Source organism: Mytilus galloprovincialis, chromosome 4 (assembly GCF_965363235.1).
Source record: "Mytilus galloprovincialis chromosome 4, xbMytGall1.hap1.1, whole genome shotgun sequence".
NCBI lineage: Eukaryota > Metazoa > Mollusca > Bivalvia > Mytilida > Mytilidae > Mytilus > Mytilus galloprovincialis.
This window is the reverse complement of record NC_134841.1, coordinates 8,997,357-9,016,095: the sequence shown is the minus strand read 5'-3', so window position 1 is coordinate 9,016,095 and position 18,739 is coordinate 8,997,357. Positions and strand designations below refer to the sequence as shown.

The window sequence follows — 18,739 nt, the reverse complement described above, 5'->3', positions numbered from 1 at the left end:
GCACCTTTCCTTAGTCAGAAATCTGTTGTTCAGTAGTTGTTGTTTGATAAGGTGTTCATACGTATGCTGGTTTCTCGTTTTTGTTTATACATGTATTAGACCGTTGTTTTTCCTATTTTAAAGTTTTTACAATAGTGTTTTTCAGCCTTTTATAGGTTGGTGTTCAGTAAAAGACTAACACTCCGTGTTGATGACAGTACTGGTTCAGTTACTTATACAATGTGTAATTTAAATAAATACTAAGTAGTTGTCTCATTTGCACTTATACCACATCTTCTTATATCTTCTTCCTCTTTACATAGTTAATATCATATACATCGCAATATTTACAATACTGTTTCATTACTTTTTAATGTTGTATACTCTGTGTATACATGGTTCACATAAAAAGCCAATTACAAATAGTTTTACAGTAAATAATTCAAAAATATAACCTAAATAAGTATGCTGTTCTTCACGCTTTTATAAAAATGATTTTGTTACAAATATGTTATGTTTTGTATAAGTAATAACTTCAAAATTGCGCCTAGTAAACTAAATTTGCGGCAGTAAAACTACTGATTAACGTCTTTACAGCTTCAAATACATAACAGTATCAGTCTAATCAGAAATGTTCACGTTGGTGGTAGTTGTCTTCAGCTTCTTCAATGGTGGTGTATTTTCATTGTTGTTACAAGCTTGGTCATAATCATCAAAATTTATGCCAATTTTGGACAGTGTTTTAGTTATATTTATAGTTTCTTCTAATGACAAATTTTTCGTTGAAATTTTGTTTAATATAAACATTAAACGACCTCCACCTTGTGGTTTTTCATGTTTTGTTTCGCCAAGTCCCAATTCACAAATCATCTTCATTTCCGCCTTTACTTGGTCTGCGGTGAACCTAGTGCTCTTAGTTATAGCATTACAAGGCACTGATCCTCCAGGGTAAAGCAAAATTTTTCTTACAAGCTGAGATTGAATCATTGGCTCTGTAAATCCTGAATTAATATAGCCGGATAACAACTTTTTATGTTTCAAAAAGTATTGGGAAAGTTCTATAGATTTCTCTGCATTTTGCAAATTTATTTCAATTAATTCCTTCTTAGTATTTAAATTGCTGTCTAAAGCTTCTTTCATTTTAGATACAAAATCTGGTGTTATTGCTAGGTTCTTAGCTTCCCCTGCTGTATTTAGTGCAATGGCAGCATTTTCTGTAGCTTGAAGCATCATTGCTAAGCGCTGTGTGTGGCCTTTTAATTTACCTAGCATCCCTAAACCAAATAAAAATTACAGCAAATTAAGTTATTACTAATTATAAATATATATATTAAATTGCTACTTTATATTCTAAATATGAATGTAACATTTATAATAAATGTGATATATATATATATATACAACTCGTCTAAACATCAACCCAACAATGTTAGATCTGTAAATTTGCTTTCGCAAATTTTTGGTTCTTCCCTCGCCGGGATTCGAACCCATGCTACTGTGATATCGTGACACCAAATCGCCTGCACTGCAGCCGTCCCGCTAGACCACACGAACAAAAGTAAAGCTTTCGGTGGGCATGTGTTACCTTTCCACGTCAGTATATATATATGTATAACTTTCATATTGTGTGTATATCAATCTTTAATAAACGTAATACATATATTTTTGTTTCCATTATCAAACAGTTAACCTTAAACCTAAAATATAAAAAAATTGTTAAGAATTGAATGCTTCTTTTTGTAAATTCATTGGGGTGTAAAAGCGTTGACCGAAGTACATTTTGTGCGCACGGTCAACGCTTTTACAACCCTATGAAGTTACAAAAAGAAGCATTCAATACTTATAATTACATTTTTTTAGCTATGATCAAGAAAACACGAATTTTATATTGTTTTTATTTAATTCACCTGTGCACTTTATTGTGGGACCACGTGTTATCATGAATGAAAAGTTTTATTGAGTGATACAATTGCTTACGGAATAACACGTGATGTGCTGTTAGCTAATCAGAATAAACTATTATAATGAAACAGACATCTAATGTAATTATATATAAATAAACATCAATAAATGTTTACAATAAAACCGTATGGTAACACAAACGGTGACCTATAGTTGTTAATGTCTGTGTCATTTTGGTCTTTTGTGGATAGTTGTCTCCTTGGCAATCATACCATATCTTCTTTACAGCCTAAATAAAATATATATGCACCATTTTAAACTTACCAGAAGTGTATGTATCACTGCTGTGATTTTCTCTCAAATATTGTTGTTGCTCATTGTAATATCTTATAGCCACCTGTTTTGCCTCTGTGTCATATATGTATACTTTCTTTTGCTTATGTAATTTATCAACTGCATACAATAATCTGGAATCATAACATAAAAATAAATAATCTTGATAAAATTACATCAAATTAAAATCATACAGTTTCTTAACAAGAGTGCAAACACTAAAATGTCTCGCCTTCTTTACTAATCATTGATATTATGTGGATAGTCCTTAGTATAAAGCTTTAACACAAAAACTTAACTAAAACCACTAAACTATTATAATCAGGTCAAGGTCAGATGACACCTGCCAGTTGGACATGTACACCTTACAGTTCTTCCATACACCAAATATACAAGCCCTATTGCATATAGTATCTGAGATATGAACTTGACCACGAAAACTTAACCTTGTTCACTTGTCTATGAATTGAGGTCGAGGTCAAGTGAAAACTGTCTGACAGGCACACGGACCTTGCAAGGTACGCACATACCAAATATAATTATCCAATTAATTATAATAACAGAAAAATCAACATTACAAAAAATCTGAACTTATTCCAGTGGTCACTGAACCATAGAAATAAGGTCAAGGACATTGGACATGTTGCTTTAGTAAATGTTTACGATGTTGATATAATATCGTTTTAACATTGTTGATATCGCTATGTCTACAATATTAAATAATCATCGTGCACTAAACATGCAAATTTATGCAATTTTCAACACCTCGTAGCTTCAAAAATAGGACGGTGACACATTTATTTTATTATATTTTCAACCTTAGTCAACCTTAAATTCGAATTAAATTCAAATCAATTCTGGTAAACACACTATTCCTTTATTATATATAACTTTACTTTTCAAGCTATTTTTGAAGCTTCAACTTAACTTTAACCTCATCAGAACAGTAGAGCCAATTTAACGCATTTTGCAATTTAAATTAAAAATTAACGTTAAAATGTAAAACTTAAATTAAGCTAATCCGGATTAGTTAATGGCAATCAAATTCAAATTACGTGTAAACTCTTTATAAATATAATTTCAGTAAACAGTATTTCAGTAAATAACACACTTTACCTTGAAATGCTTGGTGCATCAGTAAATGTATCCTTCGTAACATTAGCATCTCTAAATTCAGGCTGTGGCATACACATAAGAAATCGACTATATAAGCCATCATTACTATTGGAATTCTTTCTTTCTTCATCCAAACATTTGCATATTTCTCCAGGATGTGCCATTCCACAAATGTTAACAACCGGTTTCATAATAGAAATATTACCTTCAATTAAAAAAAAAAACTATTTATTCATCGAAAATTTAAAACATTAATAACTTAAACTTTCTATATGTAACACTCAGAAACTCGTCCTTCCCCCCAAACGTGTCCGATTCCCCCAAACATGTCTAGTTGAAAACAGCGCCAAAGCGTGTCATTTGTATAAACGCCCAAACGTGTCCATTTCTCAACTAACCCCCAAACGTGTCCAATCCCCAAAACGTGTCCATATCAAACGTTATTTGGTTATTGCTATTATATTAACGTAAACTAGTACTAATTTTACCATTTCATTAAAAATATAGATAAGGTACGTTTACGGTTAGTACTTTTTTAAACCGGCCGAAAAAAATTAAACTGGGTAAAAGTGGGGGCGTCATTTCGGCTATGTCGTATGTAAATTGTAAGCAAAAATGTTTAGTTAAACCGTACAGTTAACGGGTCAAAGTGTCCCTTTCTCTGCACATTAAAATTTGTATGTTCTCTCTAAATATCGTGAAACACCGGCAACTGGACAATCAACAGTCTAAAGTAAATGTGTGCAATAAAATTGTAAAAAATTAAAAACTTGTAACCGGATAACCAGTTTATGATTTGATGAGCTTTTGAAATACTCACAAACTATTGACAAAAGTGAGAAAAAAATGCTGTTAAAAGCCCGCCATGCAATATTCGGATAAATATAAAAGGCATCATCGGAGTTTATAAGTACAAATAATTAACAAAGTTAACGATTAATTCAACTCCAGAATTATGTGTATGTTCGCTCTAAATGAATATGAAATACTTGCAACTGGACAATAAGGAATTTCAGTCAAAGTTAATTAAGGCGAAGTGTACGTAATTGCACGCCTCTAGCGGAATACGGGATTAAAAACGTTCGTCGTTAGTTACGCAAGTTATCTCCCTTACTCCAAGAAAGGACACACGAAAGAGAAACTACTTTCTGCGGTCTATAATGAATCCAACAAGCACGCCTGTGCTGTCTTAAATCTCATAGAAATTATCTAAATAACTCCAATTAGAAATCACAGCATTCTGTACGTTTTTCTGTGTGCAGCTTGACTTAAAAACACTGGTTTTTTTTGTTTTAGACGCGTAGGAGAAGGCATTTCGTGTTTATGATATCAACAGAAAGAAAAAACGCCTCACAACAAAATTATAAATAAATAAACAAATAAACATGTAACAATTTTTCTTCTATTGATATCAAATTAATTAAAATGAAACCTGAATTGACCCAACAATATCGTTTTAAAAAGCCGTAGTCTTGAACGAAAAAACACAGTACTCAACGTAAAGTTTTATAATAGGTTACAAATAATTAATGAAAGACGTGTGAATTTTTAAAATTGTTTAATCAAAAAGACGTTGAAATGTTCGTATTTTGTGCAATTGAAAATTTAAGGACATGACTTATATTCATATAAGAAATCAGACGATACCAAGAGAATAATTTGATCACTAGTGCAACACTTAGAATCTACAAGTCGGAAGAACAAAGACGGAAAACAAACAAAAAATAAACAAATTATGCCCCAAAAATTACTCAGTAACTTAAAAATTCTAACATTTATCTTAAAATAAGTAAAAATTATGTCATTCAACTCCCAGTTTTCAACTTTTTCTACATGTGCAGAAAATAAACAGGTGTCTTCTATTCCGTCCGCAATTTATGGGAAAACTAAATAAAATCTAAATTTAGAACCATATTGAAATTGAAAGTACACATGTAAGATAAAACACAACATGTCATTTCTTCTTTCACAAATTCCAATTTCGAAAGGAATTATAGCGAAATCTGTTTTCTTTTATTGTGCCTGTGTGCATCATTCAAAATTAGAGAATGTAATTTTGAAGTATCAAGTCTCAATTCAAGATTAAAAATAGAATATAGAATTACGAGGGGAGGGAGGGGGTAGGACCTTTATCGGAACTCCAGGATCCGGGAATTCTATTTCCGAATTTCGGGTAGTCGGGATTTGATTTTTTTTTTAATTCGGGGCCTCGCCGGATTTCGTGTTTTTAAGCCCGGGATTTCAGGATCTGGATCCCTCTTCCCCTCCTCCCTCTATTATGGTTAAAGAAAAGAGGTCAGGGAAGTTTTGTGATACTTGTAACTGCAATTTAATATTTAGTGGAATGAGCGGTGAAATGTGTTCAGACTATTACATTTCGATTTTTTTTAAAATTTAACCGAGTTTACTGCAAGGGGTGTTTAACGACCTCGATGATTATCCATGAGGATCTCGCACTCGGTCAGCTCTAGGTTTTCACCTAGTTCATTATCATACAAGAATTGAGAAGCCTGTGGTTTACTAGTCTTATAATATGAGATTTTGGACTTCATATAACTTACATTCAACGTTTTTTATCGAATATTTCAAGGCTTTTTGACTATCAATGTTGACCCCCCCCCCCCTTTCCAATTGATTGGATAAAACATAAAACGAATGGATTGCCGCCCCTATTTCAAACTGAAGTCCTATGAACTGACTGGTATTCGAATTTGTTAAAAGAAATAATTGGTATCTCTATTGATTCAATACCGTAATGCCGAAAATTTGTTTCCGCGAATTCCGAACAGCTAGAAATATATTCCCGAGTTTCAATTTGAGTAACTCGAATAATTCAAGCCCTTTCCATGTCCGATTTTCTCCCACACGAGAAATGTAGCATTCGTACATCAGCTGAAAAATACGACTGAATTATTCGGGTTACAATTTGTGTAAATCCCGAATGCACATAAAAGTAAAGGTCCAGCCCGACTTTCAGAAATGGACTGTTGTAGATTTCAGATTGATTTCCAGAAATAAAAATCATACAAAAATGTTTCACCCAAATATTCGTCTTCAGACGTGTAAAGTTATACAACGGTTACTAGCCGGTCTGGATTGTGATAAAAAGAAGCGCATGCGATGCATAAAATATATAATGTCGTGGCTCAGGGATGTGTTGAATTATAGAGATGCTTATGCGGCACAAAGATAAGATTAATTTACCCAAATGTACTAAGAATAACCACACAACTTAAATTTACTTAAATATTGATTTGTTATCCTGTGCCAGACAGATGGCTGATATTCTGAGAAGAGACCTTGATGAAATGAAGTTTTATGAGAACAAAGATTTTGAAAACACGTCACAGTGTTTAGATTTTAACAAAAAATAAAGCACCGAGGTCGAAAATAGTTCTAGTTCATAATGAAGAAAATGTCAACCGTTTTCTAGCTTGGCGATCTCTGCACGCACCCGAATATAATAGACAAATACAATACAATAGTACATAAAACGTAACATAAAGAACTAAAGACCGAGCAACACGAACTCCAACAAAACGGTATATATTTCATACAAGTATAGGACTTTATTAACCAACTAAGTACATTATTGCCAAAAATGACTGGTCATTAAAAATAACATATTTTCTGTAATGGCCCTGTATTTTTCTGTAATGGCACTGTTTTTCTGTAATGGCCCTGTTTTTCTGTAATGGCCGTTTTTTCTGTAATGGCCCTGTTTTTCTGTAATGGCCCTGTATTAATGCCCGGTTTGTCTGTATAAACACAGTTAAGGTTTTTAATAAAGTTAATAAAATTAAGTTATAAAGAGTATAATACCTTTTTGTATTTTATTCAATTTAGTAACCAGCAACCAACATTAAAGAACCATATATAGGGATCACTGTTCCTCCTGTTTTTCAACACATAACTTCTGTCAATTTAATATCTTGAATATTTGGTATAGTAACACATACACTTTTATTCAGTTGGTTAATAAATGTATTAAGAAATGGGTGTTTTTATAATGGCTCTGCTATATGTCCTCGGTCAGTAATAATGGCCTCGGATGTCTGTAATGGTCCTCGGCGTTGCCTCGGGCCATTACAGACTTCCTCGACCATTATAACAGACCTTGGACATATAACAGGGCCATTATAAAAACACCCATTCATTAATACTATAATATGAAGCGTCGTAACTGTTGCGGCGACGTCAATAACGTTGTCGTTGTTTTTTGTTTTTTTTTACACTCAAGATTCAACTTTAACAGGGTATAGCTTGAAAAGTAGCACGGTTGCTAAGGACTTTCTTTGCACCAATCGATTCCTCAGACATTTTAGAATCGTCTCATAAATTTTAAAAAAAATTGATTGTCTAATATAATAGAAAATCTTGGAAATGTAACAATTCCTGCCGAATTTCACGATTTTCCCTATATATCCTTTGTAATTTTGGTGTATGATGCTGTTAACTTCAACAGCTCGTATCTCAAAAACGAAAACGGTTACCCCCTTTTTTTATTTTATTTTCCGATTTATTTTTACAAGAAGAATCTACATGTAAAATTTAAAAAACATCCATTGTGTAGTTTAATTACGTACACTTCGCCTTAATAGTAACAGATTAATTTTGCAATTATTATAAACATTAAAAACCTAAATTGAACTAACTAAATCTGATAAATGACAACTCCATCACCTGTGTCTCCCATCATAGAATTGCCGTAAACGTTATTAGCGATTTTATTTAGGAGATACATGTATTAGCGCTAAAAGACGTGTGACGTTTTGGCGTTAAATATTGGACACGTTTTGGCGAATAACAATTATCGGACACGTTTGGGGGTTATGCAATCGGACACGTTTGTTGAATATTGTACATTTCGGACACGTTTAGGGAGAAAAGACACGTTTGGGGGAATCGGACACGTTTGGGGGGAAGGACACGTTTGGGAGTGTTACATATATATCAAAAGTAGATCCAAAGTTGTCATTAAAGTTATATATACATTAATGACAATTATAAAAAATTTTTTCACATCTAGTGCAACATGTACGCCCCCCCCCTTTTGTTTACAACAAAATAAATAACTTTGACATAACATTTAAAATAATCACCAAAAAGTACACAGATCTTAACATTAATATAATTAAAAAGTGTGTAAAGTTTTAAGCAATAATCATACATAATTTTAGTAGTACTGCGGGACAAGTAAAAAATGAACATCTTTCTTTTAGTCACAAAGTCAAATAACTCATAACATGTTAATCTTATTTCTACCAAAAACATACAGATAGTTTAACCATCATAGTTAACAAATATAAAAAAGTTTCATGAAATTTGAATATATGGTTATAAAGTTATGGTACGACATGTTTACGCCAGACAGACATGTGAACGCTAGACAATCGTATAACAACACGTTCCGTAAAAAAATGATAACAGGCCGCCTATAAAATTATTAATACAACTAAAAAAACAGACTGATCCCATTTAGCAGTATCTCCTAAAAAACAGTACCACAAAGAAAAGATTAATTCAATATTAAAATGTAGTATTTGTACTTTCTAAAGTAGACTTTAAAACAATCTGTATCAGGAGCCTGTAATTCAGTGGTTGTCGTTTGTTTATGTGTTACATATTTGTTTTTCGTACATTTTTGTTTACATAATTATAGCCGTTAGTTTTCTCGTTTAAATAGTTTTACATTGTCCTATCGGACATTTTATAGCTGACTATGCGGTATGGGCATTGCTCGTTGTTGAAGGCCGTACGGTAAATTATATGTTTGTGTCATTATGGTCTTCTGTGGATAGTTGTCTCAGTGGCAATCATATAACGTCTTCTTTTTTATATAAACCCCAAACAAACAGTCAATTTTAAAAAGAAATATCCAAATTTGTTAATTGTTATCATTTAATATCTGATAAGCTTGCTTGCATGCTCATTCATCAAACTTTCAATATCCAATTTTAATATTAACCAGTACTGTTACTACTATGTCACTAATGTCCTTTAAAAACCGTAATAAAAAAGTATGGCTTATATATATAAAAAAAAAAGCCCCAGTTAAATAAGGGTACAAACTGCCTTGCGCAATTGTGTTCCAGTATAAACATATATTTTTTTAAATAAATTAATAATCACTTACTGTTACAAGTCTGTCTTTTCAAAGTTCCTCCATTATATGCTGTTAAGTATATAGTTGTATCATAATCAGAAGCTGCTCCAGTTTTATATAACCCTAAACTGCTTTGCCATGTTTTCAACTCATCCCAAAGCTAAATTTGTCGACTGTCATTGTTTAGTTGCTTCAATAGTGATTCAACAGTTGCAGCTAAAAAGAATATAGAATAGAACTATATACTATATTTATATATGCTTATGTCAGTAAGGTTAAACTTAATTGAAGCTTAAAAATAGAACTTTTAGATATAATTTCTAAAAAATAAATCAAATTAAATTGTTACATGTAGCAAAGTAAAACTTATATTCAAGTTAATATGTACAAGTCATACTCCATAATTGTAATTCAAAAAGGTTTTTGCAACAATTTAATGTTTATTTTGTATTTATAAACACTTTTGTAAATGTAACCTTAAAGACAGTTCTTGTTATCTGCTAAAAAATTGTTTTAAAGGGTCCAGTAGTAAATATTTCAAGCATATTAATATTTCTGTCAAATATTCTAAACGTATCCTTGTAAAGATTTTTTTGTCTCTATTAAATATAAATTAATGGTGGTCCAGTAGCAAGTATTTCATTCACATAATTCCACAAACACTGTAATTAGGGATATGCATGCTGTTGCACTTTAATATATGCCAGTTGCAAGGACACATATATGCATTTTTAATTCATTAAGCTGCATTTCAAATTAAAAAAAGAAAAGTAAAGTAATTTTTAGTTTTGTTAATTACTTACATTGGTTTATTCTTGATTGCACCTCAGCAACACCATTTGCAGATTCCACGTCCATTATTCCATTTCTTACTGCATCCATTGCTGCTGTTTTGTTCGTTCCAGTAAAGCCAACAGTGGAAGAGTATATAATAGAAGGCTGGTACCAACTACCCCACGAATTAATTTCTGATTTATTTAAAAAATGAGAAACTGCTGTAATAAACGGCGGAATTATGTATTCAACTGGAACACTGTTGGCAGTTGCTAAATTCTTTAAAGTGCAATTTGTTAATTCGTCAAAAGGGTCTGTAATCTTTAGCTGGTAGCAAATGGTTAACTCTTTCTTTGTATATAAACGCAGCCATTTTTGAGTGTTGCCGTTTACATTTGCTTTGGTAGCGTTACTAAAGGCAACGTTACGTTGCAAGTCATTCTAAGCAAAATTAAACGTTTTCGCGGAAAAAGTACGTCAGTACATGTTATGTACAGTTGACGTGTTTTAAAATGGATTTAAAAGATAAATTAAAACCGCTTACCAAAGTTGAAGATGTGAAAAGAATAACAGAATTCATCAAAATTTTACCGTTTGGACTAAAAGATAGATATCAGCATATAACTAATCTGCTAAATAATACAAAAAAACAGGAATATTCTGTGACAGAAGTAGCTGGACTAATACAAACTTTAGAAACAATACTACCACGGTTCCAAGATAATATTAGCGATGTATCATCTGAATCAGCAGAAGAAGAATGCAGTAATTACATTAAAGGGGGAATATGTAATGTTGGTGTTGTAAATATTTTTCCGCCGATTACAAAATGCTGTGGTATTTTAAAAACAGTGGCATCGAAAGCTTGTACAGTCTACCGTTCCAGATTCAAACCCGTAACTGGATTCATGCACGAAATCAAATGCAACAAATGCAACACACTGTACAAGTGCAGTACTTATAAAGTAAAAGGGAAGGAATTATATTAGGGGAGACTGGGGTTGAATGTGACACGGGTTGAATGAGACAGGGACTGTAAATCTTCCTTTAGAGAAGAAATTATAGCATATTTAGACAGTTTTCGTGAAGTCTTTTTCAAATTGCATCGAGATAGAAATGGTTATGCCATAGAAGCGTTTTTGAAGATTTTATGAAGTAAAAACTGAAAATCTAAGCCGTAAGTATTTTTTACGATGTACGAAATATTTTTTATGCTGTTGATATTAATGATACCTTGTAAATAATCAAGATATATAAATGAAGATAAAAATCCGGGGCTCAATGTGTGATATCATATAAAATCCAAGTACAATAAGTTTCTCCACGCCTGATCGCCACGTGACTAACACTTCATAGGGGCAGGTTGATACAGCACCAACGGGGCAGGTTGTGACAACCTCAGACAAGTATATTGTGAGTCTTTTCGCCCATTAATTCCAATAAGAATTATTTTCAAATCCAAATAAGGGATATACACAAACAACATCTGACATAAAACACTTTTGTTTCCGGTGTTTTTGTTTCAAAGTAGGAGAAAACTAGATTGTTCAGTCAAAAAGACGTACAATTGGACAGTGAGGAAAATTTATGAAATAATGCAACATAAATACAATGCAACACAAAATGATATTTTCATTTGAGCAGCATCTGCTATATAAAACCGTATCCACAAATGGCAATGCAAACCACACTCAATCACATACCAACGCATCAGTATATCATTTAACTGCATTATGTATATATGGCATTATATATATTACTTAAAAGTCAGCATTTATATGTCTTATAAAACAAAGCTTTTTCATTCATCTTAAACAAAATAATTTTTAAAGGGTAATACCCTTTCAGTCCAACATTACACAGAAGTATGGTTGTATTTTAGCAGCATCTGCTAGTTTTTATACTTTTACAATTATGTAATGTAGTTTTATATGACAGCACAAACGGTTCCTTTTCTTTTCTTTTTTTATCTTCGTTCATATATCTTGATTATTTTACAAAGTATTATTAATATTAATAGTATTTTTTTCGAGCATCGTAAAAGATAGCCACTGCTTAGACATTCACTATATGGCATTACCATGTCTGAAATGTCTCGCCTGCTTTTATTATAATTGAATTTCATTCATATATAGATAAAGGAAGATGTGGTGTGAGTGCTTCATTCATACACCGAATACAGTAGACTATTGCATATATTTCTATGGATATCTGTGATACGGACATGATAACTGATCCATGAAATTAGGTTGTCAGTTAACACTGTCTGAATGACATGTACACCTTGCAAGAATCCAATATACATAATACCAAACATAGAAGTTATCATACTAGTAACTAAATATAAGTGCGGTATTTCATATGACAAAACATTTCCTTGACCATAAAAATGAGGTCAAGGACAAAGAATACATGACTGACGGAAAAGCTCTTAACATAGCATATTTCACGCGCTATACAAGGTATGACCCATCTAGTAGGTCTTCCACCTTCTGAAATTGTGACAAAGCATGTACATCTGAACATGTGAACAGGACTACCAGTACTGTATGTATGTCACAACTTACCCCAACCCCTGTCTCAACGTACCCCGCACACGGGGTAGGTAGTTACATGCGACAACCCCTATTAAATCGTCAGATGTGACTGAAGAAATAGCTTTAGTGGATTCAAATCCTTTTAAAAATGTACACGAGATGTTTGTCTAGTTTGCTAGGTCTAGTGAGAAAGCTGCGTTTAATTGATTTGTATGTATAGACAAGAACTTAAAAAGTGTCTCATTCAACCCCGGTCTCCCCTACAAAGATGCCTTGACATTGGACTACTTCATGTCAACATGTGACACAGTTTTTTCAAAGGAGTTTCTAAATATAGTGGATATTGATTTGTAAGTTGTAATTTACCTATTAATAAGATACGTTTTTCCTTTAAAATTTTCGTGAATTGTTTTATTAGCAAAAGATTTGCTAAGCAGATCGTGTAATATAATTCTGGTATACATGTACCGCATGTCATTCATTTCTTGCATATTAACAGATATATGAAGATGTCTTGTGAGTGTCAATGAGACAACTCTATATCCAAATAACAATTTAAAAAAAAAGTAAAACAAAGCAAGAGAAATCAGCCTTATAAAATTTTCATATATTTGTGTCCGCCATATTAGAATAATCGTAACCGCAGTTACGATAATCGCGTTAACACAAGTGACAAAGCTATAACCTAAACAAATTAAAGTTCTCAACAAATATTAAAAGATAACAAGGATTTATAAAACGTTAACATAATTATCGCTTTTTTTCATACATGTAAAAAAATTAGTCTATGAGCAAAATTTTAAAAGGCATAAATGGATTACACCAAAAAATACCAAAAGTCTCAAAAAAATTCCAAAACATAAAAAGCAAGCACCCATAAAAAAAAGTTAAATCTTCAAAATAATAAACAGTCACCATGCAAACCAAAGGTAAAATATATTTTATTATTAAAACATGAATATACACCTTTAATGAAGCCTCAATGTTATAAATAAATGTACCTTTTTTTCAATTTAGGTACAGGAAAGCAGCTTCGTTCGAAAGTATAGCCTATGCTTATAATGATGAATTTTTAGGATGTAAATGGATGGACTCTTCAAATTCTACTGAAATTCTTGACAGAAGACGTTTGAGTGAAGCTTCGTACAAAAAAACAATAATTGAAATGTTTACCGAGCATAAAATTGTTGAAGAAATTGAGTTTATAAAATCAGATGAAATAGAAGCCTTGTTAGAATTTCACGTCGAAAAACTGTGGAAAGGATTTTCTAAGAAGTGGTCATCATCATTCCATACTGATAATTGTAAACACGCAGGTTTGTAATTTAAAAAACTGAATTCATTTTTGTTTGGTTTTTTTAAAAATGTTGTTTGTGCTGTTATAAGACCCTTCTACAACTAAATTTGTTTTACATGTACACGTATAAAAACGTCTCGTGAATTATATCGTGATGGAAAGCAAGTGAACACTATAAATATTTAAACTAAATCTTACAAAGATTTATATTTTAATTAAAATAATTGTCCATCCATGACAGGTGATTATTCGGAACAATTATATAGTTTTTAATGTAAATTTTGTTGTACAAACGTACATGACTTTTAGAACGCACCTACGCATATGAGATTTCCCCGGGGTTTTGTTTAATATACTAAAATTTAAATACGTCGGATATCTTTTTTAAAGATAGTTCTTGTATTATTTCTTTTTATCAAAAAAAATATCAAAAAATGTTGTGCATACAAAATAACAGCATAGCGTAACATGTTTCTACTAAAATAAATTGATTAATAAAACATTATTATATTTTTAGAATGCAGTAAAGCTATAATTATAGACGGTCATATGAAAGGGACAAGATCGGTTTGTGCTGCAAGAGGAGTAAAAACTTTAGAATCAGAAGAGCTAGGAACAGTGGAAATGAGTTGTACAAAAATGCCCTGTAAAGGATCTTTGTATTGTCACGACCACAAAAGTTTACAAATGGAAAACCATAAAGCTTCGGTAATTTATTAAATCAAACATTCATCCTTTCAAACTCTCATCTTTTTAAGCAGACAACTCTCCATACAAGTATATCTTTGTATTTCATTTTTTTATTCTTTTTTGTATATTTAGCATTGTTTTATTACTTTAATGTAAATCTAGCATTAATTTAGTTCAACAATGTCAAACAAATAAAAAATAATACAAAAATATATTTTTATACCAGTATTGTACCAAATAACAAGTTTTAAAATTGCTGAATACCATTTATTGTAGTAAAATTATTCTTTCTCCTCCCAGTGATAATGGATGTGTTTGTTGCGTTACCAAATAGATTAATAAATACAATTATTAAAATACACACCCCCTTTTTCCCATTTTCATTTTAATTTATACCTAAACACAATTGTGCTTTTATTTATTACACTTATATACTAAAATTGTAATAATTACATTTAAATATTTGTAGGTTGCCAAAGAGTTTGACAATGAAGAAGATAGTACAGAATGCAGAACTTTAAATGCCAAAGGTCCTTTAAAAAAGTGTAAAACCGCCGGAATTTGTGCCTCCGTATATAATTGTGGAATAATTAATGGAATGACAGAATTGTACGGATGTGAATCGTTAACTCAAGTTTACATGTTTTTAGTTTGGTTAGCAAAGGAATTATTACATTTCCCAAACTTGTTAGCATATGATGATGCCTGTCATTTGAAAAAGTTCATCATCAATCCAGTTAGAATAAATAAAAGTCAGTATTCGCAATTTCTGGCTACCTTAAGAATAGTGGTGGATAAAATGCATTTCGCCAACCATGTTGACAAGTGGTGTCGACGTAATGTGAACCCGTACACAGATGACCAATTCAACAACATAAACACAGAAGCGTGTGAACAAACCTTTCAATTCGTGGCAAAATATAAATATACTACTAAACATATGTCACATGGAAAATATAATTTGTTCATGTTAAAACTGTCTGAAATGTTTAATATGGACCGACTTGTTAGAAACAGAAAAAAGTCAAAGTGTTAGTCATGTACCTTATTCAAATAACAATACTTACAAGTAACTTATTATCTCTAGATCTTGTAACTACTTTTACTAGTATCAAGTTTTCATTTCACATTACAACTTAATTCAACTAAAATAATATCAGTAATTATTATAACAATCAGTTTTAAATGTCTACAAAAAGTTTTATTGTTCCTTTAATTTTGTTCAATAAATTTGCAAATAACATGTATACAGTGTGCATTTATATGTTTCCTTTAGACATCGTGTTTACATTGTATACATCGCGATGTTAACGATGTCAACGATGTAAACAATATATAAGGGTTCAAACAATGTAAACGATGTTAACACGACATCGTGTTTACATTGTAAACATCGCGATGTTAACGATGTCAACGATGTAAACAATATATAAGGGTTCAAACAATGTAAACGATGTGAACACGACATCGTGTTTACATTGTAAACATAGCGATGTTAACGATGTCAACGATGTAAACAATATATAAGGGTTCAAACAATGTAAACGATGTTAACACGACATCGTGTTCACATTGTAAACATCGCGATGTAAACGATGTCAACGATGTAAACAATATATAAGGGTTCAAACAATGTAAACGATGTGAACACGACATCGTGTTTACATTGTAAACATAGCAATGTTAACGATGTCAACGATGTAAACAATATATAAGGGTTCAAACAATGTAAACGATGTTAACACGACATCGTGTTCACATTGTAAACATCGCGATGTAAACGATGTCAACGATGTAAACAATATATAAGGGTTCAAACAATGTAAACGATGTTAACACGACATCGTGTTCACATTGTAAACATCGCGATGTAAACGATGTCAACGATGTAAACAATATATAAGGGTTCAAACAATGTAAACGATGTTAACACGACATCGTGTTCACATTGTAAACATCGCGATGTAAACGATGTCAACGATGTAAACAATATATAAGGGTTCAAACAATGTAAACGATGTTAACACGCCATCGTGTTTACATTGTAAACATCGCGATGTTAACGATGTCAACGATGTTAACAATATATAAGGGTTCAAACAATGTAAACGATGTTTACACGATATCGTTTTAACATTGTAGATATCGCGATGTCGACAATATTGAATAAACATCCTGCACTGGACATGAATGTGCATGTTAAGGACAGCAATTTAATCAATGTTTGAAGTTGAAGAGTTTTGGGTATAATTATTAAACTTGTTAATGTATGAATGTTTGATTTGTATTAATTTTACCGTATACGAACTCATTTTACAAAGAAATTCTAGCTTTATCCCCATACGTGACTATTGATAAATAACAAACCTGAAGTTTATTACGGACGTGCGACGTCAAGATTCAAGATACGGATAGAGAAATAAACATTTATGAGAGCAAATTAATTAATGCATCGTCTAAAAGACGAACATCCGTTGGTTTGCCTCTCAAAGGCTGCATATTTTCTTGTTTATATTTATGAATTCATGCAGATCACATTTTTACGCTCTTTTATTGATTGAAAAAAAACCAATTAAATTATACTAAACGACGGATGTTTAATGCTGAATTTTACTCCACCCACAGTCTTTGTATGAAATGTTTTTGAGAAAAATGACGAGACGTTCTTTGACAAAACACTGTCTCGTTAATTTTGTAATCCGATACCGATGAAGTATCACAAATCTAAGTAGCAATTGCAAGCTCTTGAATATCGTATGCGTTATGCAATGTATACTCGATAGGCGGGTGAAATGAGGTATATTGCTGCTAAGGTGAGAAAAATTGATTCGACTGCCATACAAGTGAGAGGTTAAGCTAGCTATAAAACCATTTTTCCTCACTTTTTTCTACATACGAAAATGCCAGTACCAAATCAGGAATATGAGAGTTGTTATCCATTTGTTTGATGTGTTTGAGCTTTTGATTTTGCCATTTGATTAGGAACTTTCCGTTTTGAATATTTCTCGGAGTTCGGTATTTTTGTGATTTTACTTTTTTTATAATTTCAAAATCTAAATCGTCTCATTTATTATAGATTCTGGTACTGAGGTGACCGCTGTTGTCCAAGTCGAGGTAAATGTAAATAAATGAAGCATCAGGAAGGTGTATCTGTGGTTTCGATTCATCTATACGTAAGTAGGATATAATAATGGTACCCAATCAGAAATGTTTGGATTGTTAAACAAAGAACATCCTTAAAATAGCTCTATGTGAAATTAAATGATTTGGTTTTTTTGATATTGTTTGTTTAAAAGTGCCGGAAGAAATTCCTTCTCATGTGTAAATAAGATAAAGTCGACCAGGAGAGCTGCAAAGTTGGTTACCATAGGATGCCGATAACCTGCAAAAATTATCTCTCCCAATTCAACAAATTGAGAAACTCCAGCATCCTAATTAATATTTATCCGGCGTAGCACGTTTTATTTTCGGGCTATATAATTTTTAACAACACATTTTAAGCGTATGTTAGAAAAGCATTGTTGATTATTTCTTTGAGATTTTTTTCACTACTGACAACATTTTGCTTAATCTAAGGGATAATTTTATTGGTGGAACATGCAGGTTAGCCAACAATGTACCGTTTTTTTGTCAGGAGCTTTCGAAAGTTTATGTATCCAATATAAACAAGGTAAATTCTAATGGTTGTTTGCTCATTGAAATATAAATGAGGCTATGAATGAACTGTGGTTAGCTAAGGTCCCCCATGTTCTTTACTTTAGCATATATGATTAAATATTGAAGTCATAAAAACGAAAACAAATATTGTCTAAAATAAAATTAGAAACACAAATAGAAAACTCATGAATAGAATGCGAAGTCCATTCCATACAAATAAAGGCAACAGTAGTATACCGCTGTTCAAAACTCATAAATCCACGAACAAAAAACAAAAACGGGGTAACAAACTAAAACTGAGGGAAACGCATTAAATATAAGAGGAAAACAACGACATAACATTAAAAT

General features: G+C 31.8%; 2 protein-coding genes across 2 annotated transcripts; one reads left to right on the top strand and one right to left on the bottom strand.

Moving 5' to 3' along the window:
• Window positions 1–454: 454 nt before the first annotated feature.
• On the bottom strand, window positions 455–9,646 carry LOC143070484 (uncharacterized). Its single transcript, XM_076244757.1, has 4 exons — window positions 9,467–9,646; window positions 3,331–3,535; window positions 2,206–2,348; window positions 455–1,253 (listed from the first exon to the last, which is right to left on the bottom strand). Exons 2-4 carry the CDS (start codon window positions 3,519–3,521, stop codon window positions 601–603), a joined length of 987 nt encoding a protein of 328 aa, XP_076100872.1. The 5' UTR covers window positions 3,522–3,535; window positions 9,467–9,646; the 3' UTR covers window positions 455–600.
• A 1,441-nt stretch (window positions 9,647–11,087) lies between these two features.
• LOC143070960 (uncharacterized) lies at window positions 11,088–15,770 on the top strand. The gene is made up of 5 exons (XM_076245061.1): window positions 11,088–11,195; window positions 13,008–13,097; window positions 13,765–14,063; window positions 14,562–14,752; window positions 15,204–15,770. Exons 1-5 carry the CDS (start codon window positions 11,119–11,121, stop codon window positions 15,768–15,770), a joined length of 1,224 nt encoding a protein of 407 aa, XP_076101176.1. The 5' UTR covers window positions 11,088–11,118.
• Window positions 15,771–18,739: the final 2,969 nt, after the last annotated feature.

What these genes read in the sequence shown, in the direction of transcription:
- LOC143070960 (XM_076245061.1), top strand. Translation starts at nt 11,119, where the DNA reads ATGCACGAAATCAAATGCAACAAATGCAACACACTGTACAAGTGCAGT. An exon ending in AATATAGTGGATATTGATTT is followed by an intron (nt 13,098 to 13,764) that starts GTAAGTTGTAAT and finishes TTTTCAATTTAG; the next exon opens with GTACAGGAAAGCAGCTTCGT. An exon ending in TGGAAAACCATAAAGCTTCG is followed by an intron (nt 14,753 to 15,203) that starts GTAATTTATTAA and finishes AAATATTTGTAG; the next exon opens with GTTGCCAAAGAGTTTGACAA.
- LOC143070484 (XM_076244757.1), bottom strand. Translation starts at nt 3,521, where the DNA reads ATGAAACCGGTTGTTAACATTTGTGGAATGGCACATCCTGGAGAAATA. An exon ending in GATGCACCAAGCATTTCAAG is followed by an intron (nt 2,349 to 3,330) that starts GTAAAGTGTGTT and finishes TTATGATTCCAG; the next exon opens with ATTATTGTATGCAGTTGATA. An exon ending in CAGTGATACATACACTTCTG is followed by an intron (nt 1,254 to 2,205) that starts GTAAGTTTAAAA and finishes TATTTGGTTTAG; the next exon opens with GGATGCTAGGTAAATTAAAA.